General features: G+C 37.8%; 1 protein-coding gene across 3 annotated transcripts in view; it reads right to left on the bottom strand.

Annotated features, from left to right (window-relative positions):
- PDE5A (phosphodiesterase 5A) overlaps positions 1 to 27,827 on the bottom strand; it is a 149,201-nt gene that overhangs the window by 52,157 nt on the left and 69,217 nt on the right. For all 3 annotated transcript variants that reach the window (XM_070790797.1, XM_070790799.1, XM_070790798.1), the window contains exons 6-11: positions 27,625 to 27,762; positions 25,384 to 25,451; positions 16,637 to 16,745; positions 15,511 to 15,598; positions 4,747 to 4,922; positions 1,599 to 1,658 (exon numbers count right to left, since the gene is read on the bottom strand). In XM_070790797.1, the coding sequence (XP_070646898.1) occupies positions 1,599 to 1,658; positions 4,747 to 4,922; positions 15,511 to 15,598; positions 16,637 to 16,745; positions 25,384 to 25,451; positions 27,625 to 27,762 (639 nt within the window). The remainder of the gene's footprint in view (positions 1 to 1,598; positions 1,659 to 4,746; positions 4,923 to 15,510; positions 15,599 to 16,636; positions 16,746 to 25,383; positions 25,452 to 27,624; positions 27,763 to 27,827) is intronic.

Raw genomic sequence — 27,827 nt, 5'->3', positions numbered from 1 at the left:
TACTACTCATTTCCTCCACTTTCTCACCATCTAGTCCGACCTTTTGCATTTTCACTCCTGAAGCTGCCTTCTCCACCATCACCTAATCACTGAATCCAGCAGCCTTTTCTCAGTCCTATTTCTCAACCTTCCTGCAACAACTGATGGGATCTCCTTCCTTATAAAAGCTGTTCTGCTTGCCTGCCCTCACCTAAGTCTCCCTCCCTGTCTAACTACCATGTCTCTGCCTTAGCTGGCTTCTTTTCCTACAGCTTCCATCTAAACGTATACCTACAACAGTTCTGCCCTCAGCCTTGCATTCTTCCCGCATTCTTCCACACTTGCTCCATTCCTATCATCTCACTATCAAGGGATTCCACCCCCAAACCCTATTGTTTAACCTCCAAATTGCCACCTCTAGTTTCCTGCCCTTCCCAGTGTGCAAGATGTCTATCTGGTTGTTCCACCCGCATCTCAAACTTACCGTGTTCTGCATCAAATCCATCTTTTCCTTCTTAATATTTCCACTTTGGTTAATGAAGGGGATGATCATTCTTTGAACTACCAAGGCCAGGACGTCTGAATCATCTTTAACCTCCTCCCTCCCTAAAGCTCATCACAGACAGGACAGCGCTAACGTGCAGCACTCTGGAGACAGACAGTGCAAATGTCTATCCTGACTCTTCACTTCCTGCTGGTGAGACCCAGAGCAAGTCCGTGGGCTTCAGTGTGGCATCCAGGCAGCTTGTGCAGTTTACATGAGAAAACGTATATGAGGGCATGGAGCATGACCATCTGGCAAGCCATAATGATGATGACAAAGAGAAGGAATCTCAGTAGCCTCAGCGACCCTCTCATTGGTCCCTCACTCCCACGACATCTCACATACACTTTACATTGTCTCACATGAATGTAAACTCACAAGGCAGGCTTGGTTATCAGTGCCTAAGTGCTTTGAATTTCCATTAACCTCAACCAAGGCAATCTCAATCAAGTTGGGGCACACATCAAGACACACATCAATGTGCTTTTCTCTCCTAGCATCCTAAATAAGATAGATGCTTGTTATATAAAAGCATCCATAATAAATAAATAAAAAAAACTTTGCAAAAATTCAGGAATTGACCTTATTTGAACCCAATTTCAAATAACATTCTGCAAGCCATATGGTTTGAAATTAAAACCATTCTCCATTTCTAATAACGCAGAGTACGTTATCAGTAACAAGCTATAAAATCTTTGTTGTTAGTACTCGAACCACACCACCACCTTGCAATCCCCTGTCCACACTTCCCCAGGAACCAAAAACTAAATTTAATTTTGACTTAAGAAAGATGTAAAGATTATAACAATTATTGGGAAAATATCAGAATCATTTAATGTGTTACAAAATCAATACAATGTTATCATCTGCTCTGTGTTATCAGTGAATTTCTAGCCTTGCAAGAAAATAGGATTAGATTTTTTTATAAATGTCCATATAAATATTTACCACATTTAATTAAAGGTCTGGGGACCACTACCCACAGCAGCAGCTGCCCTGAGAGAAGCATATCTACGTCTTAATTAGGTGCCTCTGGTTAGTCATTTCTACAAAAGAGGAGGAGGAGGAGGATTACCGCTAAGGACTGCAGCTCTCTGGTTTCTTCCTCTGCAGCTGAAGCATGATAAGACAGAACCTATGGGGTGAGAACAGAAGGAATGCATGTTAGACAAGAGAGGAACACCCAACACAGACCACAACTTCAAGCCTGGGATTCTCCTAAGCCTTCCTGCAGAGGTATCTAGACTCCTCAGAACATTGTATTTTCTTTTCTGCTTTCTTCAACAGAGAGAAAATCTCAGGTTTTTATTCAAATGCTTCTTATGGAAACAGAAAGTTATACTCCCTGTGTTCAAAGAAAACTGTCACTTTTCCTCTGACAACGTTGATACAACAAACACGTTATTTATAAGTCACACTATCAGCTCAAACTTGGCAGAAAATTCTGTGTTGCTTTTCTTAAACAAAAATACTGACTTTAGTTATTTTACTGGTGTACTGAATCAAGATAAAAGACTTCTGCATAAGCTGACATTTTAATGTCGATATTTAGGAAGAAAGCAGTCTGGAAGTGGCTCTTGGATGAGGCCTGTAACCACTGCAGAATTCGTAAGGAAAAACTGCATAGCAGAGAGATAAATGTCAGACAGATTTAAGGATACTTTTCCACTCGTAGAATTCAAGAACTGAGAAGAGCAGAAGTGGCCTATAAATTCATCTGTTAACAGCACAGGACACCTAGGCTCAGGGATTCTCATCATCTGGCTGTGAGCTCACACCCAGTGAGAAGAGGGCCTGGGACCCAGCTTTCATCTCCTAGTCTTGTACACTTTTCACCATCCTAGTGGAGTTACAAGAAGATAGTAAGGCAGATTTACTATCTTCCTATAACTTAACATGTGAATCATTAATTCCCATTTTCAAAACCAATAACTCCAAATGATGGGATAATATTTTAGATGTTCTTCTAAAGCATGGTAGTGATTATATGTTAAATTGTTTATCATATTAAATATTTTTAAAAGTTCCTTTTTGACAGAGTTAACACAGATTTACTAAAATCTCTTAAAGTTTTAGGGTCAGTGATAAAAAGGTACCTCATTTTCAGACTTTAAATGGCAAGTCAAGTAATTCAGTGGCCCAAACCAGCTTTCCTTAACTAGTTTTTAAAATTGTAAGCAATTACAAATCTAAAGCCAAATGGTAAATATGCCTATGTACTGTGATTCAGAATATTACACTATGGTAATACATGTGACTTGTCTTACTGTTTGAAGCATTAATCACTAGGAAACCTAAGGAACCGCAGAGCTGCTGTTTCCCGCTGCCGTGAAGTTGACGGGTCACAGCTAACCTGCCGTTGACACTAGGGAGGTGGTTTGTTGAGGAAGGCTAAGACGGCGACCCTGAACTAGTCTACTATAAACCAATGCAATGCAACATGGACAAATGAATAAAGGAATAATATGACATGCTAAGTTTAAAAAATTAATTTTGCCACACACTGAAGATAAAAATAGCACCACACTCATTGTGTTGTAAGGATTAACTTTTGTTAATGCATGTTAGAACACAGAGTAAGCCTTTGATAAAGGTTAGCTATTTACTGTTGTTTTACTGTCATTATACTGATGTCTTCTAGGTGAAAATAATTCCCTGTCATAAGAAAACATAAGGCATTTATGTCCCTGGGTTTTATCCAATGCCTTGGGAGAAAATTTTTTCAAGGTTAACTTGGTGATCACAGATACGATTTCCTATAATGAATTGAAATTGGAAAATGGGTATACTAAGTGAAAGTAGAAGTACTCATTTTTAACTGAAATAAAACTATAGTGTAAAAATAGAAGCAAATCTCAATGGGGAAAATATTCAGAAAGTTTGAACAAAATTATACCTGGGATTTGTCTCAAAGTAATCAGTGGATTAATAAGGAAGAAGAGTGCAGAGAAGTGGGCTAGAGTATGGATGGAATGATAGTAGCCACAGGTCAACTGAGGACAGCTAATGAAGACACGGGGGCTCCTTAGCTATCGTCTCTACTTCAGCATTATGTTTGAAATTTTCCAAATAGGAAGTATGTTTAAAAAGAGATTAATTTCTAATTGATAGCTGGCTTAGAGTCAATTCTTCAGTAGTCATGGAAACAGTAAAAAATTGTATTAAAAATTGTATATATGTATATGTATGCATACATTTAATTTAAAATATATGTATACTTGTGTGTGTGTGTATTTGAAACAGATTTCTACTGATTTCTAATCCAAAGTCTCTTATATTAGTACTTTACTAAAACTATTTAGAGTTTTATATTCACATTAGAAAGTATACCATCTTGGTTACTGGTAAATCTTGACTTACATATCTTTCTAGCTCTTATTTATTAAGGGGTGGAGGAAAAGTTACAATCCATAACTCAAACATTGATTGCTACTGATCTCTACTGGCTAAAAGTAGGCAAACACTAAACTATATTTCACACCAGTGTATGAATGACTAAGGAATGCCCTTTCTGAAGTCTAATTCCCTAGACTGGTCTATGATGTAAGAAATTTCCATCTTACACAAAGTGTTTTCAGGGAGTCAGTGAGACACATCTGGAGAAGGCTGGCCCAGGTGGGTAGGCGCAATCTGCTTGGGAGGGAGTCAGGTTTGAGGCCAGTCCCCAGGCCAGTAGTTCACACTCAGAATCACCTGGTGGGGGTAAAGCGGGGCTGTGCTGGTAGTAACACTGATTCCCAGCCTCCACCCAGGACTTACTGAATCAGAATTTTCTCAAGATCCACAAATCTGTAATGTGGAAGTTTTCCCTTTTCCTCATTTCTGATTCTAAGTGCTTGTGATATCTGGTTTTGTTTTTTTGCTGTGTGAATACAGCTGCTCACGAGGAGAGATAGGGAGGCTCAGGCAATGGAGAAAGGACAGGGCACGGAGGACTATCATCAGTGTGAGCGGCTCCTCACTAAGATCTAAGGACCGCTTTCGGCCGAGAAAGCAGAGGACAGAAGGGACCCGGGGCCTGAGCTTTGATGTGGTCGTATGACCCTCGACAAGTTTCTAAAGTATGCTGGGCCTCAGTTTCCTCGGTTGTTTAAGTGAGGAGAGAGGAAGCACGTGGTTCTCGTATGGTCGCAGTGACGTCACAGACACCGAGCGCTGCCGCAGGGAGGGGTCGGCCGAGAGTGCTCGCAGGGAGCCTGAGGCGTCCTGCAGGGGCAGCCCACCTCTAACGTGACCATTTGCTTGGCCATGGCTCTCTCCACTGCTTCGTACATCTGTGTGTTCTGGATCCCCAAGCCACAAAAGATGACGAAAGCTTCCAGAAACTGTTCATCGTTGCGGTTGAAAGCCTTAACTTTGCCAGTGGTTTCCTCCATCTTATTAACAAGTTGGCAAACCCCTATAATAATTCAAGAAATTGAACAAATGTTACTATTCATAATCACAACATGCACTGACTTTAACACAGACCCCCAGAGGTCTAGGGCTTTTCTCTTAGGAATGCTTGCCATCTCCAAATACGCAAACGGATCCTCACAAATATAAGCTAGAACAATGAACTGAGTTAATTTACATGCAAACTCATTTCACACAGTCCTAAATGTATGTTGTCTATGTTCAAAAAAATCCTAGAGTACTATTTTCTTCCAGATACTGTCACGAATTTTATATCAGTTGAATCCCCAAAGACAATTTGTCCTTTGGAGACTAATTGGATTTTTGTACTCTTGCCAAGAGAACAATTTTGATGCACATCAGAATTTTGGGTCACCCAGGCTGCCTTTCCTTACTGAGAAATCAGAAGCTAAAAAACACAATTATCCACAAAATACAATGTAGGAAACAGTTCACAGAGACAGTCTCAAATTTCAAATATGTACCTCTGCATCCAGGAGAGTATTTCCAATCATTTTTGATACTGCAAATACATGCACGTAGAGATGACTATTTACTTAGGTCTAAGAGCAGAATTAATCTTTGAAGAAAATCATAACCTAACCTCCCAAGTCCTGGCCTTTCTTAGAAAGTCAAACACATGGTATATATAAATGGAAGACGATGTCAAATCTTAACTGAACTCATTCTACGGGGCTCTGATCCCAAGGGGTCTCTGCGAGGAGTCTGATGACCTTGTACCTCTGGGGAACAGTGTTTCTAACGTCCTATCTCTTCTGCCTCTACGTACGTAACACAGACCCCCATCGCGTGCCCACTGCAGAGTAGGTGCGGTGCTCTGTGCTTCAGGACACACATGGACTCTGGTCTGTATGACTTACATTGAGAAAGGTGCTCACATCCACTTTACAGATGAAGACAGAATCTCAGGAAGGTTAAGTCATGTGCTCCAGGGTGTTTACGTTTAAAACTGAAACCCCAGCTCAGCTTAGCCTCAAAGACCAGATTATTACCATGCAGCTGCCCTGTGCCTTTTACCCGTCTGATGACTGTTGGCAGTTTCTTGACCCACACCTTATTCTTGCTCACCCACACCTCTGCCTATAGTTTTCTGCTGGTCCCAGTCTCTTTCCTGTTACCCAGGAGATCCCTACGTGCCCTTCACAGGGAGCGCCCAGAGGCCTCCCACTTCCCCAGGGGAGGCAGACACCTCTCCTAGCTCCTTAACTTTATCACCTGGAGGATCATGGGGAGCTTTATTTCTGTCTCTCTTTCTCGACTGTACATATCTCGGTCTTAAGAGATTTTATTTGTCAGTTACACTTCCTCAGCTAGCCAGGCCTGGCACACAGCAGGACTCAAAAAATGTTAACCAAGTTAATGAAAGGATGCGAGACTGCAGTTCTGACCCAGTCTTGCCCATGAAGACTGTGGTTTGCTATCTCTTATTTCTTCCTGGAGCACAAAAGGATCTCAGAGAGTCTGAAATGATGCATAGTTGCACGTGTAGTTTTGATGTGCACTTTGTTTTTAACACTACTAATTATCTGTATCCTCCTTTTGCTCTTTGTTTGTGAGAGTTTTTCTATTTTAGACAGTAAAGCCATCCTTATTTATCAGTATTACCACTGCAGAGGTTACTTCTCTAACACTGATTCCATTATGAAGAAAAATTTAAAATTTGGACACTGCAAGTAAAAACCTTGAGTAAATGGCATTACTGCATTTACTCAAATAAATCAGCATTCGTCATTTTAAGACCACATACCATGTATAGTGCAAACAAAAGGGTTATGTCCTCCAACCTTTGTGAATCCCCAAATTATAAACATGGAACTGTTTATGAAGGCATCTGGCTATCTCCCACATCACATGTTCTTGAGAGTCATACATTCCTTATCTTCATATCACAATGTAACTGCTTTTCAATTTTTACTAAGTTTTCTCCTGCTTGATGGCCACTTTTCATAAACAGGATTTTTCTTTTTGTCACTTCATAAGATTGACTGCATGTATGGAAAGGAAAAGACAAGCCGGTGAGGCTGAGATGTGGTCATCAGGCAGTCTGCTAGGCTTGGGACCGAGGTAAAGGAACTCTTTCCAGGACAACAGTTCAAATCATAAGCCTCAGTCAAGTCCTTGAATGAATACATTGTTGTTTAATCGCTCCGTTCAGTTCAGTCGCTCAGTCGTGTCCGAATCTTTGCAACCGCATGAATCTTAAGGCTCAATCAGGCTTGCCAGGCTCCTCTGTTCATGGGATTCTCCTGGCAAGAATACTGGAGTAGGTTGCCATTTCCTACTCCAAGGGATCTTCCCGACCCAGGGATGGAACCCGTGTCTTCTCCTGTGGCTCCTGCATTGCAGGCAGATTCTTTACTGTTGATCCGCCGAGGAAGCCCAGTAAGTGGTATTAATTAATACCTCAGGAATCGAAAGGTACTACAACGGCAAATTCAGCATACACACAGTGAGAGCTGGCTGTGCCGACCACAGCTCAGGGCAGAACACCGAGCATGTGTCTGTGTCATGACCCGCCTCGACAGACAGGCAGACACAGAGTAACGCTCAGGGTAAGAAAAGGCGAGAGGGCAAGTGATCCCTTTAGGAATATACTTTGATTTTTCTCTGAAAGCAGTCACATTTATAGAGCATTCATGATAATCTCATTAATCTCTTTATACCCTTGATAAAATTTAACTCTATTAAACAGAAATACCTAAGTTGGAAAAAAATCTATGAAGAAGAAAAAGGTTTATAACAAACAGGGTTCTTTGAGAAAATGTAAAGCTTGGACCCATTTACAGATAGTTTGCACAATGTATTTCTTAAAGATGTGGAAGAGTGGATGAAGAGCATAGTAATGAAATTTAAAGCTGGTCATTTGAAATGCCACATCTACTAGCAAGTGATATAAAATCAGAAGCACTTATATATAAAAACAAAGTAGTTATTGCAGAACCAAAAATAAAATAAAATCACCAGCCAAAATCAATCACTATGTATAACCATAAAATAAAATATTCAAAAACATATTAGGTGAAAACCAAGAAGTAGCAGAGCTGGATAATAAAATATCAGTGCTACGTAATATTATTAGTTCACAAAGTACTTGTACAGACATTATTTCACATGCTTACAACAGCAGCTCTGACAGCTAGTAGGCACTGAAGGCCTCTGGAAATTATGCTGAAGGGAACTGGGTAGTTTCTCAAATCATCCACTGAGGTTTCCTTTTCTGTAATTCCAGAGGTCAGATGTAGCAACCACAGTTTTCCTTCTGGCTTTGTGGCAGAGCAGGGCGTCAACTCTTACATTCTGCTTGTGGTCTCTCATGGCTCAGACAGTAAAGAATTGGCCTGCAATGCGGGAGACCTGCGTTGGATCCTTGGTCAGGAAAATCCCTTGGAGAAGGGAATGGTTATCCACTCCAGTATTCTTGCCTAGAGAATCCCATGGACAGAGGAGCCTGGCGGGTTACAGTCCATGGGGTCACACAGAGTCAGACACGACTGAGTGACTAACACATATACACACAAGACCTGCCCTTTTATACCCTTATGACCAACCTTGCAAAAAAAATCTTTTTTCACTTGTTATTTGCCAATTATCTTAATTTAGGAAGTTTTTCGCTGCAGAAAAGATTTAATTTCTCAAGTAAGTCATCTTTTAAGTTTTCAACTATAGTGTCTTGATTTTAAAAGAAGCTCCCTGTTTTAAAACTACATATAAACCAATATTTTCCTCTAGCACTTTTACAGATTCATTCTATCACATTTAATCTTTTAATTGTACTTAATCCCCCCCGAAATTGCTACTGGATTCTTATGAAACTTAGTTATTCATACTTTAATAATTTAAATTGTCACCTCAAAAAATAAATTCATATTATTTCAACAGTATGCTTTTTTCACATTTAAATTTTATGAAATCAATTTGCATTCTCATCGACTGCTTGTAATGGTGTAACAGAAATCATGTCTTTCTTTCTTTGAGGTACATAAAATGGTGTCTTTCAACCAATAACATCTTAGAAACAGAAATACAGTCTATTATATACCAACACAAATTATATTAGACTTGGGTCTGCATTTAGACTTTCTATTATGTTCCATCAATCTTGCCATCTTTTCGAGCACACATTTAATACTTTTAATTATGTTACTTATACAGCATTATTTTAATTTCTGATAAGACAATTCTCTATCCATCAACTCTGATTATTCTACACTATCCTTCCAGAAGAATTTTATAAATAATTCTTCTTATATGTTATCCTCCAGATGAATTTTTTATGTTAAGAACTCCCTTCCCCTTTAAGAAACAACCTTATCAGGACATGTATTAAAATTGAAATAAAACCTAATCTGCAAAAACTTAACATCTTAAAAAAAAATTCTTATCATCAGGAAATGTTTTGTCAGTTCATGTACTGAAGATTTTCAAGTTATCTAGTACAGTTTTATAGTTTTCCTCACATAGATGTTCCTATTTCTGACAAAGTTTATTCCTTGTTACTGTTGAAAATGGGATTTTTTTCCATTATTATTTTCCAACAAATTTGTTTTGCCATGTAAGCAAGTTATTTTCCTTTAACAATTTGAAAGCCAGGCACTTTTGCAACTCTCATTTGAGATAGCTACCTTTAGCTGATTCTCTTGGGTTTTTCCACTTAACAGTCATATCATGTTGTTAGTTACTTTGTTATTTCCTTTTCCATACTTCACCTTATTTCATCCTTTCCTGTCCTCTGGTTGCTTTGGTAAGAATTTACTTTGGGTAATGTTCTTTTTTTTTTTTTTTAATGACTTAAAAAATATAACTTTTTCAACTACTTCCATGAGAAATTTTAAACTCTCCTTAGTATTGGTTATTACCAATTTTTATACAATTTGTTTCATCAAAACATACCACTTTTTTGGTACAGTGTATTATATAACATCTTTTAATATTTTTTCTGCATCTATAATTACATTTCTTTTCTTGTTCCATGAGATGGCTGGATGGCATCACTGACTCGATGGACGTGAGTCTGAGTGAACTCCGGGAGTTGGTGATGGACAGGGAGGCCTGGCGTGCTGCGATTCATGGGGTCGCAAAGAGTCAGACACGACTGAGCGACTGATCTGATCTATTTCCCTCATTATCTGTGTTGGATGTTTGTTTAGTGTTTGCCCATCATCTCATTGTACTATCCCTTTTCATTTCATAAATTTCTCTTTTCAATTTCTTTCCTCTGCTTTCTTTCTTCCTATTCATTTATTTATTTTGGGGGCAGTGTGGGGAGTGAGATGAACACTTAGTTGAAATAGTTTCATTATTTCCTGATTCAGTTCGGTTCAGTCGCTCAGTTGTGTCCGACTCTTTGTGACCCCATGAACCGCAGCACGCCAGAGCTCCCTGCCATTACCAACTCCGGAGTCTACTCAAATTCCTGTCCATCTAGTCAGTGATGCCATCCAGCCATCTCATCCTCTGTCGTCCCCTTCTCCTCCTGCCTTCAATCTTTCCCAGCATCAGGGTCTTTTCAAATGAGTCAGCTCTTCACATCAGGTGGCCAAAGTATTGAAGTTTCAGTTTCAACATCAGTCCTTCCAATGAATATTCATAACTGATTTCCTTGAGGGTGGACTGGTTGGATCTCCTTGCAGTCCAAGGGACTCTCAAGAGTCTTCTCCAACACCACAGTTCAAAAGCATCAATTCTTCGGTGCTCAGCTTTCTTTATAGTCCAACTCTCACATCCATACATGACCACTGGAAAAACCATAGCTTTGACTAGACAGACATTTGTTGGCAAAGTAATGTCTCTGCTTTTTAATAAGCTGTCTAGGTTGGTCATAACTTTCCTTCCAAGGAGGAAGTGTCTTTTAATTTCATGGCTGCAGTCACCATCTGCAGTGATTTTGGAGCCCAGAAAAATAAAGTCTGACACTGTTTCCACTGTTTCCCCATCTATTTCCCATGAAGTGATGGGACCAGATGCCATGATCTTCGTTTTCTGAATGTTGAGCTTTAGGCTATCTTTTTCACTCTCCTCTTTCACTTTCATCAAGCAGCTCTTTAGTTTATTATTTCCCAATGAAAATAGCAAAATATTTAAAACTCTACATCTCTGAGTACATTTTTGACCTTATACCTTGCATTTTTATATTAAATTGAGGTGACCACTAATTTTCTGAAATGCTATACTTTCATTTTGACTTTTGATTTCTTCTTTGACATTTGGGAGAATGTTTTCATTTCCTAAGTGAGCTTTTCCCTTCTAATTTATCCTTTTATTATGCATTTCTAGTTTTAATGCCCTGTGATCCATGACAGTAGTTTTCAATTCTACTTTCCAGAAATGACTAAGTTTATGTTGTATGTGTGTATTTGTAAATTTCTAATGGATATTTGAAAGGAATTTGTTTTTAAATTATGACATATAAAAGTAAATGTATGCCAATTAAATCATTTCATTTTTTATATTAATCAATTCTAATGTTTCCTTTTTTCCTATTTAGCATTTTATGAAAAATGTATTAAAGACTCTCACTATGACTACCATTTTGTCCACTTCTCTTTGTATTTTTAATAGCTTTGACTTTTATATATCAATGATGTTATTTACCTTATTAGAGGCATTTATGACAATTACACTTCCCTCTGTGAATTTAACTTATTCGATGCAAAGTGATTCTGTACATTATGCTCTTTTATCTTAAAATCTACCCTCTCTGATACTAATATTGTTATCTCTATTCAAATTTTGCCCATTTTGTGTACAGCGTGTTCTTATAAACAGTATATACTTCATATTAGTATCTTCTAGAAATTCCTCAATGTTGGTCGTCCAATAAAGGTAAGCTCTGTTTTCCAGGGCTACTATGAAGTTTCTCTTATTTTTCTATTTCTTCAATCAATTCTTGAAACTATAATCCTTATGTTTATTTTCATTCTGTAGATTTTCACTTTTATAATTTAAAGATATAATGCACTAGTTTTATTTTTTCTCTCTCATTTTCTTCCAATTATTACTGTCTCTACAGCCTTATTTTCCAGTGCTTCTTATCATTAAACACAATTTACAGTTCTCTAACTGGGAAAAACTGGATCCCGTAAGCAACACAGGCAACATGTACCACGTATGACGCTGCACAATGTAATTACGTTTGCGTTAGGAAAACCCTAGCAAATCTTTTTACAAACAACTGAATAGATTGCCAAATGATATAATTTAATATGAAAAAGAAAATTAAGTAGAAGTCGAATTTAAACTTAGATAATTTTACAGCATTTACTTATGCCTTGGAATCATATTGCCACACATAGATGAGCAAAGAATTGACAGTATGAGTTTAGAAAATACATTCAGTAAGAAATACATACTTCTCTCTCATACTTCACTGTGTCAAATAACATGTGGTGTAACACTATGACGTGCATCACTTTTTCACTAAAAGAAGAGACATAAATGTAAGTTATCTAAAGTGGAAATGTTCTCAACAACTTTTCCTTTTGGATGGGAATGGAACTGATTTCTTCAAAACATGCCCTGAAACTGACATGGAAAATAGGCATGAGTATTTCTGGTAAATATAAGAAAAAGACAAATGTAATCTAATAAATAGGGGAAATAATCGGTTAAAATAAATGAATGCTTCATGAGGAAAGGAGCTTCTTAATAGTGTTGGAAACAAAGTCGTGGAAACATTCTGTATCAGCCAGACCACTGAGCAAACATTAATGATACAACAGGCCCTGCACTCCTCTAATGTCTACAATTTCATCTAATTGTCAGTAATGGAAAAAAAGGAAGGAAAGAAAGATTACAAAAAACACACGGGCCCATCTGTCTTTCCGCATGTAACTCTGTAGGGATTATGTATTAGAATTACATAATAGCAAAATCTGGTCTGTGACATGTAAGAAAAATTATTACAACCATGCTATTTTCCATGGTACATCTGTGAATATAAAGTTCACTTGAGAATTCAAATTCTCTGTTTTGTCACACTTACAGAACTCTGTCCCCACTTACAGGACAGTGGGGAACACTGAAAATTTTCCCTATTGGAATTACCTTGAACCCCCACCAGAAATCTCACTAGGGTATTTTTCTTTCTTCTAATTGGTAGGGAATTTTTCCTTCTCCAAAACAACATTTGCTTACTTTTGACTCTTGTTATCAAATAAGAATGACACAAAATATATGCAGACAGAAGTCTGATTACATTAGCTGGTACTGTTCATTTCTTGTTCACTTGTCTGGAACAATGACAGGACCATAGAAGGTGGATTCTGAAGGGATCTGAAGGGTGTGACTTAGTTGTATAAGGTGCCCATAACTGTTTACAAGGTTAAACGGAGAGTGGAACCACGTGGATATCCTGAGTCCTATTCCTATCCAGGGATCTCTGTGCTTCCTCAAATGACTCTTATTTATCACTTGTGTAAAGTGATGAAAAAGCCTGATTATAACTTCCTCCAGCCACTCCCCATTCCCAATTATTCCAAAGAGATGCTGCTGAGAAAAAGTGAAGACATGACTTAATGTGGCCAGCTGCCACTCTACCCTCCTTCTCACCAAAACATATTAGTATTAATAAATGGTGCATCACTTCTGGAATTCATTTCACGTTTTCAAAGGTCAAGGCAGCTTGTTGTAAGCTCTGCACTTCTATCAAAAAGCATAACATCTGCAATGTAGTTTGCACCTAACTCCCTAGGATATAAACTTTTAACTAAACATTTACTCAGTGTCATATCGTAGGGCACCTCGGTCGGTTTTTTGGTCTCTGTTAGGGATCTGATCAGTGATACTCTTGAAAAGAGCTAATCCATGAGTTCACTAGCTTCTCCTTTTTTCTCTGAGAACTGAGAGGCGTGCAAGTGATGAACAGCCTTCAGGGAGTCACCAGGCTGTCTTCCAAGAGGCTGATGAGGCAATTTACCAGTGAGCCCAGCCCCAGAGGCTCGCAAAGCAGATTACCACGCCGAGGACACCTCCTGCTCTCTGGGGTGCAGAACAGTACCTCAGCTCAGAGACTGACTTATAAAACCAGAATAGTATCAAGAAATGGGTACCAACAAGAACTGGATCTGCCTCAGGAATGCGAGTAGTGCACCTGTAACTCAGCCCACGACCTCAAGTCCAGGGGACTGATCTACGAAAAGGAACAACTGGCAAAGCGAGCCTTGCATTCGTGAGGCTTGGAAGGAGGCATTCTCCTCACATGAGTTAACGTATCTTGGAAAGTAAATAATCAGAACAAGGGAAGTCAGATTGGTGGGCTGTTTCAAGGTGTAAGTCGGTGTATCTGTCTCAAAGCAAGGATGCACACCAGGAGGAGAACTGGCATCACTGGGAAGTACCAGAACCACCTGTTGCATGCATGGCCACCCGCGTGCTGGTCTCGTCAAGTGGTCAGAAGAGCCTGTACACTGACACAGCCTTCCACACCCATCTCCACGAAAGGGCCAAAGTTCCCAGACTACTGGACAGAACTGGAGAGGCGATTTTAGTACTGGTCTCCCCACTGCCCACTTTCATAAACAATACCTCCCTCCCCCACCTTTCTGACTGATACTCTTCTTTAATAAAATTACAGTCAAATCTTGGAACTAACCAGAAATTTTTTTTCTGGAAACTGATTTTCAACCTGGAAACTAATCAGATTTTTTAAGGTAAATTTATACAGCTAAGTTTTGCACCATTAGGGTTTTTATTTAAAAGTTTTAACCTTTATTTCAATTTCTAGGGGGAATATTTAACAGTTCACGCTATTTTTACAGCATCAATCACACATGTGTTAGTCACTCAGTTGTGTCCAACTCTTTGTAACCCTACGGACTGGAGCCCGCCAGGCTCCTCTGTCCATGGCATTCTCCAAGCAAGAATACTGGAATGGGTTGCCATTCCCTTTTCCAGGGGATCTTCTTGACCCAAGGATTGAACCTGGGTCTCCTGCATTGCAGGTGGATTCTTCACCATCTGAACCACCAAGGAAGCCATAATTGGCATATAAATTTTCTTTTCGACTCTTAATATAACCTGCAGTGCCAAGAAACAAATATGTCAGTAACGGGAAACATCATCTCATTTTTCTGAGAATGCCTTCTTCCACCATTCCTGCAGTAGACATGTTTTACTAAACTTTATGTAAGCATGTAAACTCCCTGAGGCAGGGATTTTGACTTATTCACTGATTTATCCCGGGTGCCGAAAACATGGAGTATTCAATGAATACAATCTACAATCTAAACCACATATTCAAAAAAAGAAAAATCATAAACTAAGATGTGAGGCTTTAAAACAATATACATTATCAATTTGATATCCCTCAGTCTACTAACTTTCAACATATCATTTTTAAACAAAACCTCTGTTGAAACAGGATTATAATTACAAAAGTATATCATATTTAACAAGATATTTAACAAATGTTTGTCGACATTTACCAAGGTAAAATTATTTCAAAATTCTTTTATCATTCCAATTTTCATCTTTTTTCCATATTTTAGTCCTTAAATTTACATTGGAAAGAAGTTTCTAGGAATATATGTTTTTCTTTAGTAAGTGCAGAGTGGAGGTCAATGAAAAGGCTTTACCTATCACTTTGTTCTTCTTTCCATTTTTTATAGGTGTACAAAGCAAACTTCTAATGCACTGCTGGTTTATATTTCCCATGTTTTCATTCTAAACAAAGAAACGAAAAGCAAAACAGCTAAATACTATGAACAGATTGTCTGCCCATTAGATGCTATACAAACCATACTGGACATATGAAGTTATTAATACGCTTATCTTTTATTAGCTGGAGATAACATCAGAGTGTAAAAAATGCACAAATTATAATGAAGTTCATATAAATGCAATAAAAAACAGTCTTTACTAAAAATAATAAATATCCTATGTTTAATTTTTTTCTTATTTTCCATTTTATTTACCTATATTTCTTTTATTTTCCATTTTAAAGTTTAAGCAACTTACAGTAGTACTAAGCAAAATATTTACTGAGTTCCAACTATCCCTGTGTAGTATATGTCTCAAGTAACTTAATAAGAAGGGTAGAAATCAGAATCTTTACACCACCAAGGATTCTACATGTTACAAATGTCTCTTTCTTTAGTTTTACCACTGTTTCTATTGTCCATATTGCTACAGTCCTAAAAAGGTCTCCTAGATATGCAAATAACAAAGTCAAGGCAGCTGCCTCCAACTGCAATGCTTTTCTTAAGTCAGATGAGAGAACATACTAGAACCTAAAGTTTCCAATGTCTGAGAAACTGACCCTTGTAGGTGTGCTGTCAAGAAAAACAAATACTCATTGTTTTTTCACAAGCTGTTCACTGTGGTAGATGACCAGTTACAGACACTCAAGCCATATGGAACTTAATATTTGAAGACAAACTCGGGAACTCTAGAAATACTATCTAAAGAGTGTCAATTGATATTACGTAGGTAACAGTAAAACTACCTCAAAGTTAATGATATTTCATTAATACATTTTTAAAAAACTGACAAAAAGTACAGAGAAAAATACGTAGGTATTGCTGACCACCTCTGAACAGATGTTCTGAGCTGTTTTATTTCCCTTCCTCAGATCGGGACAAGCACAGATCACTTCCAAAGAGTCAATTCTGGAGCCGGTCCTTCGGTTAAGAGTAACTAGTACAGAGCAGGTCCGATAGGAAAGCAGCCGTCAAGCTCCAAGTCTAGAAGCAGGTTACTTACTGTCCAGGGAAATCTTTTGTCCTTACTGACGTCTGGGATATTAAGTGGTTCCATGGTATTTTTGACATACTGAGCATACATGTAATTGATTCTGTTTGCATCACGTTCCCTGTGGAAAGAACAGAGGTGAGTTCTTTCCATGTAGTGAAAACAAGCAGGCAAAACAGGCACATAGATGGTTATGAGAGAAACACAGCCGTCTGAAATTATGGAGCAAAGTGTACAGCTTAATTAGAAAATGAAGCTTTAAACATATTCGATGATGCACAACTTCAGTAGTTACTATAATTGAAATTTTTTGAAAAAACAAAGGCTCACAACTTTTCAGCTATCAAAAACAAGTTTAAAATGTCATTAAGTAATATTACCACTGTTAACGGTCATGTTGATTTTTGTGCCATTTAATGTGAAATCCATATGAATTTTCCTCTATGTCTTATTTTCTCATCAGATAATAGAATGTCTAAAGTCGAGTGTCTGTTTTTATTTCCTTATTTGTCTACTCATACCAAGAGAATAATCTTTTACACATTTTAGACCAAGAGAAAAATCGAGCAGGTCTAGAATTTTATTAAGTTTTTCTCTCTTCATTTTTCTGCTTTGAGGTGCTTTAAGACATGTATTTAAATGAAAAACAATGCTTTTGAGCTTACAATATTTTCCCAACTCTTTTTCCAGTTTCTTGCTTAACAGGTAGAACCTGTTAACCTGATGTCAGAGGGCTTGTAAGTATAATGCCAGTACCAGAGTTGGGAAAACAGAATAGAATATGCCTTTTCATTAGGAAACTTCCTACACTCCCTGGTGATGGGAATAAACTTGGCAAAGACGGTCAGGTTATGCAAATTTACTCCGTAAATTTCTGAAAGGATGTGCCTACAGTAACTGTAAGATCACTAACTTAAGAAATAGGAAAGCCTAATAGTGGGAAGAACTATACAAAAAATATCTTACTGACCCAGATAACCACGATGGTTACCTAGAGCCTAGAGCCAGACATCCTGGAATGTGAAGTCAAGTGCGTCTTAGGGAGCATCACTACAAACAAAGCTAGCGGAGGTGATGGAATTCCAGTTGAGCCATTTCAAATCCTAAAAGATGACACTGTTAAAGTGCTGCACTCAATATGCCAGCAAGTTTGAAAAAATCTGCAGCAGCCACAGGACTGGAAAAGGTCAGTTTTCATTCCAATCCCAAAGAAAGGAAATGCCAAAGAATGCTCAAACTACCGCACAATTATACTCATCGCACACGCTAGCAAAGGAATGCTCAAAATTCTCCAAGCCGTGCTTCATGTGAACCATGAACTTTCAGATGTTCAAGCTGGATTTAGAAAAGGCAGAGGAACCAGAGATCAAATTGCCAACATCCTCTGGATCATTGAAAAAGCAAGAGAGTTCCAGAAAAACATCTACTTCTGCTTTACTGACTACGCCAAAGCCTTTGACTGTGTAGATCACAACAAACTAAAAAAGAGATGGGAATAGTAGACCACCTGACTTGCCTCCTGAGAAATCTGTATGCAGGTCAAGAAGCAACGGTTAGAACTGGACACGGAACAACAGACTGGTTCCAAATAGGGAAAGGAGTACATCAAGGCTGTTTACTGTCACCCTGATTATTTAACTTATATGCAGAGTACATCATGAGAAACGCTGGGCTGGAAGAAGCACAAGCTGGAATCAAGATTGCCAGGAAAAATATCAATAACCTCAGATATGCAGATGACACCACCCTTATGGCAGAAGCGAAGAAGAACTAAAGAGCCTGTTGATGAAAGTGAAAGAGAAGAGTGAAAAAGTTAGCTTAAAGCTCAACATTCAGAAAACTAAGATCATGGCATCCAGTCCCATCACTTCATGGCAAATAGATGGGGAAGCAGTGGAAACAGTGGCTGACTTTATTTTCTTGGGCTCCAAAATTACTGCAGACGATGACTGCAGCCATGAAATTAAAAGATGCTTCCTCCTTGGAGAAAAGCTATGACCAACTAGACAGAATATTAAAAAGCAGAGACATTACTTGGCCAACAAAGGTCCATCTGGTCAAAGCTATGGTTTTTCCAATAGCCATGTATGGATGAGAGAGTTGGACTATAAAGAACGCTGAGTGCTGAAGAATTGATGCTTTTGAACTGTGGTGTTGGAGAAGTACTCAAGGTACTCTTGAGAGTACCTTGGACTGCAAGGAGATCCAACCAGTCCATCCTAAAGTAAATCAGTTCTGAATATTCATTGGAAGGACTGATGATGAAGATGAAACTTCAATACTTTGGCCACCTGATGCAAAGAACTGACTCATTTGAAAAGACTCATTCGATGCTGGGAAAGATTGAAGGCAGGAGGAGAAGGGGATGACAGAGGATAAGATGGTTGGATGGTTTCACCAACTCGATTGACATGAACTTGAACAGGCTTAAGGAGTTGGTGAAGGACAGGGAAGCCTCGTGTGCTGCAGTCCATGGGGTAGCAAAGGGTCAGACACGACTGAGCAACTGAACTGCCTGAACTGAATAGACGGAAACATTTCAAAATTAAGTGGTGTCTCAGGAAAACTGTCCACTTGCTCTGAGTTCTCAAGTTTCCAATCTTTTCCTATCTTCCTTCTCACTCAGCCTGTGCAAACTGCTTCTAGGACAGTGGTTTCAAATGGTGTTCTTGATCACTAGTGATACCACAAAGACTCTTGAAGTTGTGGCCTCATTCCTGGCCAAGATATTTTTGTCTTTCCTTCCTCTGATATGGCCAGAATATTGGAGTGGGTAGCCATTCTCTTCTTCTGGGTTCGAGAACCCAGATCGAGACCTGGGTTCAATCCCCGGGTTGGGAATATCCCCTGGAGAAGAGAATGGCTACCCACTGCAGTATTCTGGCCTGGAGAATTCCATGGACTCTATAGTCCATGGGGTCGCAATGAGTCAGACACGACTGAGTGACTTTCAGTTCTTTGATGTACACTTTAGGTTAAGTGTAACTGGCCAAGTCAGGTAATGAACTTATGTCCAGTACTATATACAACGGAAAAAGAAAGAAAGGGAAACGACCGTGGTAACAGAGGAATAGATGAATTTCAGACTGAACACTTCTGAGCCTAGACTGATAATCTGAGAAGGCATGAAAAATGTTAGAGACATTAGACCTAGGATACGCCTGGCTTCCTAATACTTTGTACATAATTACCTGGGGAGAATCCCAAGAAAAGGTTATGAGATAAGTGAAGGATTTTGGTTAACAAAACTATTTTAAAACAATAAATATTTCATAGAAAACAGAAGTCTCAGGAAAATAAAAGATGCTACAGTAAAGATAAGAAAAATGAAAAAGCATCTACAAAGAGAAAGGAGTACACTGGAAAAGGATTCCTTTGTCCAAACGTCTTTTACAATGATGATGATGATGATAACGACATATGACTTTTGTTATTATCATGATTTCAATAGAGGGAGCCAGATGAACCCAAATACTTAAGCAGTCCGATGTCAGAGTCTACACTCTCATACTCTGTGTCTACCATTTTTTAAAGGAGTACAAATCTTTTTACTATTTTACAAATAGTAGGTGTTCCTGCATTTAAATATGTTTCCCAATGTAATTATAATTAACAAGTAGTATATATATTCCAAGAACATGAGCTTAAAGGATTAATTCCATGTGTTTGTCATTATGTGATAAAATATGCATTTAAAATTAACACGGGGCTCGCCTGGAGGCTCAGACAGTAAAGAATCCACCTGCAATGCGGGAGACCTGGGCTGGATCCCTGGATCAGGAAGATCCCCTGGAGGAGGGCATGGCGCCCACTCCAGTATTCTTGCTGGGAGAATCCCATGGACAGAGGAGCCTGGCGGGCTACAGTCCATAGGGTTGCAAAGAGCTGGTTACAACTGACTTTAGACTAAGCACAGCACAAAATTAACATGAAATTAACTAATTTGGAATTATAGCACTAAAACATCTATTTCTTAAAATTACGAACTTACAGAAATGGTATAACATCACATTCACTTTTCCTTCTAATTAGGTGGCTCTCTGAATTGAAGCACAGAAAACTCTGAAACCTCCCATCATCTGGAGATGACCTTCACTTCTCAATTTCTACAAACCCCAAGAGCTTACTGTGTTTGATCCCATCGATAATACAATTCTAATAATTATGTATAATGTTCACCTTCACTATTCTTTATTTGTATACTTAACATTTCAAAACTGTCTTCAATAAATTATTTTCTCTTTTAAAAGTTAATCAGATGGTTGGTTAGAAGAATACTAAGTGAGCCATGCTTTTCCACTGACACATAATTGCCTAAAAAGAACGATTTGCTTATTGCTAACATCATCAAACTGCCAAGCATTTCATCTCATGAAAGAGGTTTGCATTGACAAAGTGTTTGTTTAATAATGAAAACTGGAAAGGCCTAAATTCTATCAATAAGAAATTTCAGAAATGTAATAAAGAATCTGCTAGCCAAGGGTCAGTATCAGCTAGTCCTTTTACAAAGCTAGTTACTAAACACCATTTTAGTTTTCACAAAATGAAGCCTGATATCTAATTTTTATTAAAATAAAAACATACATCACTATGAGGTCTTGTACTGCATCATTAGATTAAAAGCTAACTATTAGCTAATGTAAGGCACTGGTGTTAGATAATTTTCATTACTGTAAACTCGGTTAATGAATCAGTTAAAATGGTCCATGTAAAATTAGTCTTTTAAGGTAACCATACTGACATTTATCCTTTATAAAAAAATCTTTACACTAAGACTGTCTTGGAATACTTTTTAAAAGTGGAAAGATATATTTTCTTTTACAGAGAGGGAATGTGACATTCATTAGAAACAAAACAAGTATACAGTAGCACAAATCAAATATATAGTAAGATTTTAGTATTTTAATGCATATTCACCAGTAGAGGTCACTATTACACCAAGTCACTGGGCTTGTTCAACTATCAGAATTAGAGCACTTACCTGAATTAATAAGAAAAATCCCAATGTGAATACATAAAAGTACACAGAAATATGCTGCCACACAAATACATTTAAAGGTAAATATAGATAATTCCTCATTTTATACATTTTTCTTTTCTGTTTTGGCTGTGCCTCTTAGCTTGCGCATTTGTAGTTCACCAAGCAGAGATCAAACCCAGGGCCCGGCAGTGAAAGCACAGAGTCCTAACCACTAGATGGCTAGGGAATTCTCATCATTTTATACATTTAATATGCATATCATACTCATTTTCCTATTCTCCTCTGGATATATATAAATTCATAAATAAACATGTATATATATATATTTGTCTACATAGTAATCATTATTTATGCAAGCCAAAAGTAAAATAATCAAATATTTAATGTTTAAAAGTTTTCTAAAATGTTTATTATAAAAAGCAACAAAAATGTTATGGTGTCATAAAATAAAAATAGTATCTATTAATGTTCCTCCTAAGAATAAGACTTCATAACTGACCTAGGCAGTACAGCCCAATACCAGCACTTAAGAAAGATACATACATATTCACCAGGACATGTACATACTATCACATATTCAAAAAGGATTCAAAATCCACTAAAGCAATGTTAAAAATGCCAGAAAATATACACACAGAAGCTTAGGAAAGAACAGATGTGGAGATGGGAAATAAAGTTCAGTTCATGACCAACAATGCCAAAAGGGAAATAAAAGTCAGCTATTCTGATATAATTTTATGAAACAAAAATTCAAGGGTAGCAGAAACATCTCTGGGGTAGAGATTCCATGGTTTATGTACCCTGAGTACCCACTGCACACCCAGGTCAGCGGTCACAGCCTAGGTCAGGTGTACCCTGCAAGTCAAACCCATTCCCTATCTGTCCCCAAGTTACATCTGCTCCTTTGCAGCTTCCTGAAATACTTTTAATAGAAGCAAAGGTCTTTCATTGTATCATATTGGTAAAATAATACTCTTAATATAATGTTTTGATTTAAATACAATCACTTAACAAAGTAACAACTTTAAACCAGTAGAGTCAACAGTTTCTCCATCCTGATGGGGAGCACAGAAAAGGACAGGAAATGCCATGAAAAGGAAGAGAAGAAGAAAGGAAAGGCATACAGGGCAGAAGACAGCTCCTGCAGACCCCACACCGGTCCATGGGGTCCGTGCTAACGAGGGAGGTTGGGACGAAACCAGGTTGCACACTCAAGCATTTTGTTCTTGCAGCTGCAAGCTCAGACAGTTTGGCTTTATATGACCTACAAAGATGATTTTAATTTTACTTCCAGCTTTTTATTACAAACATTTTCTTCCAATTTTTTATGGTGAACTTTTGAAATACATAAGAAAGCTGAAAGCAAAATAAATATCCTACTCGTAGATTCAACAATTTTTAATATTTTACCACATTTGCTATATCTACATATGTGCAAATATATTCATTTACTTATACTAAATTTAGATATATTTGCTTTATTATATTTAGATATATTTACTGTTTTATTTTTGGTTGAACCATATTTTTTTTGTTGTTGAAAATATCTTTTTTTAATTGAAGGAAAAAAATTTTTTAATTGAAGTACAGTTGATTTACTATGTCATGTTAGCTTCTGGTGTACAACACAATATACATATATGTATATATGTTATACATGTATATATACGTGTAAAATACATATATGTCATGTGTACACATACATAACTGAATATTTTCCCTTTTTCAGATTCTTTTCCCTGATAGATTATTACAAAATATTGAGTATAGTTCCCTATGTTATACAGGAGGTCCTTGTTGATTATGTTTTATATTCAGTAGTGTATATAGGCTTAGTCCTAACCTCCTAATTCATAACCCACCCACCCTACTACACCCTACTCCCTCCCCAGCCGGCCCATCTGAACTATTTTAAACTAAGATGCAGACATCCTAACACTTTATCCTTACATAAACCAGCACGAATCTACTAAAAATAAGAACATTCTTCTACTAACCACTTAGTAATGCCAAAGAAAAGGTAACAATAATTCCACACCAATATCCAGTATCCAGTCCATATTCAGATTTTCAATTATCCTCACAAATGTCTTTGACAGCTATTTGCTTTTAACTAGGATCTAATCGGAGAAGGCAATGGCACCCCACTCCAGTACTCTTGCCTGGAAAATCCTATGGACGGAGGAGCCTGGTAGGCTGCAGTCCATGGGGTCGCTGAGGGTCGGACACAACTGAGCGACTTCACTTTCACTTTTCACTTTCATGCATTGGAGAAGGAAATGGCAACCCACTCCAGTGTTCTTGCCTGGAGAATCCCAGGGACGGGGGAGCCTGGTGGGCTGCCGTCTATGGGGTCGCACAGAGTCGGACACGACTGAAGTGACTTAGCAGTAGGATCTAATCAAGTTTCATGTACTGCATTTGGCTGTTATGTCCAAGGACAGCCCCTCCCTCCATTTTATCCAATGACTGTTGACTTTTTGAAGAGACTAGGCCAGTTATCCCCTGGTGGCTCAGATGGTAAAGTGTCTGCTTACAATGCAGGAGACCCAGGTTCGATCCCTGGGTTGGGAAGATCCTCTGGAGAAGGAAATGGCAACCCATTCCAGTACTCTTGCCTGGAAAATCCCATGGAAAGAGGAGCATGGTAGGCTACAGTCCATGGGGTCGCAAAGAGTCGGATGTGACTGAGCAACTTCACTTCACTTCACTTCAGGCCAGTTATCTTACAGAATGTTCTACAGATTTGCACAGAGGTTGTTTTTAAAGAACTACCACCAAGGGACTTGGTTCCTGAGGATATTACTGTGACATCATTCACCAACATGAAATAATCCTCTGATAGGTCAACTGTAGAGTGAAAACTCTGGAACTTTAACATCAATGGTAAAGTTAAATAATGTTCTATTTCCATGATCATATGCGGCTTTTAATTATAATATCACTAATAAGGGGTAGTATAAATTGACATGAATTATTTTAGGGAGTGAAATAATTGAAAGAAATAAATAATGAAAAATACACATGGCATTATGCCCAAGAATCCCTGACGCTTGACCCCGGCAGACTTATATTCCTGGGATTACCCAATTGCTTAAGCAAACACCACCAGTAATTTGCTAAGGGTACAAAAATATGAGAAAGAACATTTGTTAGTTAACTCTAAATCCTTTTGAAAGTTCTTCAGAAAGCACGTATAAAATTGGGCCAGTAACGTCTATAACCTTGATACATATAACCTTGACTTTATATTTTTTCTGTGTACCAGCCAACAAAAAATGAATATAAATTTTAAAATTACAAAGAACATGAAAAAGAAATGAACTACAACAGATTTCTGATTCTTGCCATGCATACATGTATTGGTGTGATGGAGACTGCAGGCACCCTTCTGGGGTCAGTTAAATCCCAGGGCTGTTTCCAAATCTGAACAGACTCAGAAGCCTATCAAATTTTCACCGAGGGCCCAAAGTACAAAGCAAAAATATATCTGAAATATATGTCTGTGGGTCTTGAATGAATCAGCTCACAGAAAACACTGTACCAGGCCTAGACTAATTGTGACACTATTCACTCTGTGGAAGAATTTTCCAACAGGTCAACTGCAGTGGAAAAAACCTGGAACTATAATGTCAAATAGTAAAGTATTTTCACAAATGAAGTTACTTGTAGGAGGAAAAAAGCAACTGCAGCTTCTGTGTCTTAAACAGATCGTGACATAGCTATGTAACCAGCATTATGTACATGTGAAAATGACAGAGAGACCATAAGTCCTTACCGTGTTAAAGTATCTGACGATTTTTCTAATTCCTCACACTCCATGTGAAACACACTAGAAAAAGAATCCTGGAAACAGAGCAACAACACATACTGAGAAATAAGTTTGAGAATACACTGAAAACTACCTAGACACAGACATACAAGTCTGTGGAACTGAGACACCACTTCTTGTATTTTTTCACTTTCTCAGACAAAACTGACCCAAGTACTTACTTCATGACACTCTCAAACCTACTTCCCGTTACTAAGAACCACGCTCCTATTGTTGCTGATACTGACCTACAAAAGTACTTATTTGAGTACTATTTGTTTTTGCTTTTCTACCAGTTGTTAATGAACATGTTAGCTTCAAATTTTCTCTATATTTATTCAAAATCCTCAAGTTTTAGCCTTTATGCATATATTCACTGCTATTCTTGGGTCTTTTTTTTTTTTTTAAAGACACAATTCAATAATATTTTATGAGATTATTAAATTATGAAGATTTTAGCAACAAAGGGATGTACTTTTGAAGTTAAATTGAAAAGCAGCATACATATTTACACCCATACTATAACTGAATAAAAAACTGGAAGGAAACAAATAAAACATGATATGCATTTAATGTGGGAACAGAAGAAATGAGTAACATTTTTTTCTGGTTCACATTTGGATTTTTGCTCATGTGTTGAAATGTTTTTTATAAAAAAATAATCACAGTATAAATGAACATCAAGTCACTTAATTGCTACCCCCAACAAATTAAGTCTTTAAAAAGTGAGCAAAACAGATTAATGGGCATACTGCTGAGCTATACTTTAAAGCAACTCTGATACCAGTCAGTTGCTGCCATGATAGCTGTTAACCGGTAGAAAGATAAGTTGAATGTTAAATAAAGTGATATTTAAATGGTCTAAAAAGGGAGTGCCCTTGTGTATAACTTTCAAAAACTAAATGACAAAGAGCAGTCACAGAGCAAAAATGGTGAACTGACATACTGCATTAAATTCAGACCTGAACTTCAGAAGGATAGCTACAATCTTGTAATTATCTCTATATTAAGGAATTTATAACTGAGTGAAAATATTTTAAATAATTTCCATGAGAATACTGATTATCTTACAGCACAGTGAATTCTCATTTGATTTCCTATTAATGAGAGTTATACACACACAAACACAATGATTCAAATAACGCTATAGCACACAGTCCTATCTAATAAAATAATTAAAAATTTTAAATATAAGTATTAAAAATCTTTTTTATAATTAAAATATATTTTATTTATATTTATAAAAAATAATTTTTTTCAATAAAATAATAGAAAAAACTATTATTTTTCTCCCCCCATGCATGCATGCTAAGTCACTTCAGTCATGTCTGACTCTTTGCAATCCTATGGACTGTAGCTCATTTCTCCACTCCCCCCACCAAAATCAATTCAAATATCCTGTACAGATTGTAATTGACTTTATGCAAGAATCCCTATTTTCTTTCCTAACCCACCAATAAAGAGCATGTTCTAAGGGTCTAAAGGAAAAAGAAAACAAACAACTACATCAAAAAGAAATATACCAAAAGCAGTGATTCATCAGTTAAGAAGGAAAAGAAACTGCAGAAAAGAAAACGGCCTTAGGCCAAAGGTGCTGATGCTCACAGCAAGGTCAGCTGACCTGTAAGTAAGCAGCGCTCTATGAGAATACGCCATCTTTCCACACAGATCTTACTGCTTTACATGAAAATCAATGGCTTGAAATCTACCACTTAGAATACTTAAGCAACTTTCCCTGGTGGGAAGAATTTGGGACTAACAGGTACCTTTAACAGCACTGCCTCCATTGGGCCAAGCCTTATGATTTCCACACAATCCCATTCCACTCAGAATAAACAGGCAGAACAGGTTTACCTGCTCACAGCAAGAGGGCACCACTATTCCTGGGCAAAAAAGGCCTGTACACTGTCACGACGCTGCACTTCTCCATCAGGGTAGTGCAGCCCTGATGAAAGCAGCACGCTGACACTCCCGTGGTGACTGCTCAGTGGACGGTCGACAAGGTGAGGGTGCACCAGGGCGTCCTCCAACCTCACCTCTACCCCCTTCCAACCAAACAACGCATGCTTTAATCAGCTTTACATAAACAACCATGTTCAGTTGGACTTGAGAGGGAGTTCTGAGGCCAACATGAGGTTTAAAAGCAGTGCTTTAAGGACCATAAGCTTCTGTCTTTCTAAAAATAAAAAAGTCATACTCTGTACTCACGGAGCAATCTTCATCCACTATGAAAATGGTGCATTTCTGCACCTGCATGAAAGAGATAATAGTGGCAGCTATTTTCTTTAGAATTACTTCTAATGATTGTTGTTCTTCAAAAATTAAGCTAGCAAGGTCAAGCAGCACCTAGACAAAAAAATTAAGAGCTCTGATTTAGTAATTATTAAAGCAATACAATGACTTATATGGGT

Source organism: Bos indicus, chromosome 6 (genome assembly GCF_029378745.1).
Source record: "Bos indicus isolate NIAB-ARS_2022 breed Sahiwal x Tharparkar chromosome 6, NIAB-ARS_B.indTharparkar_mat_pri_1.0, whole genome shotgun sequence".
Taxonomy (NCBI): domain Eukaryota; kingdom Metazoa; phylum Chordata; class Mammalia; order Artiodactyla; family Bovidae; genus Bos; species Bos indicus.
Note: the sequence above shows the minus strand (reverse complement) of the source record. Positions and strands in the feature narration are given on the sequence as shown.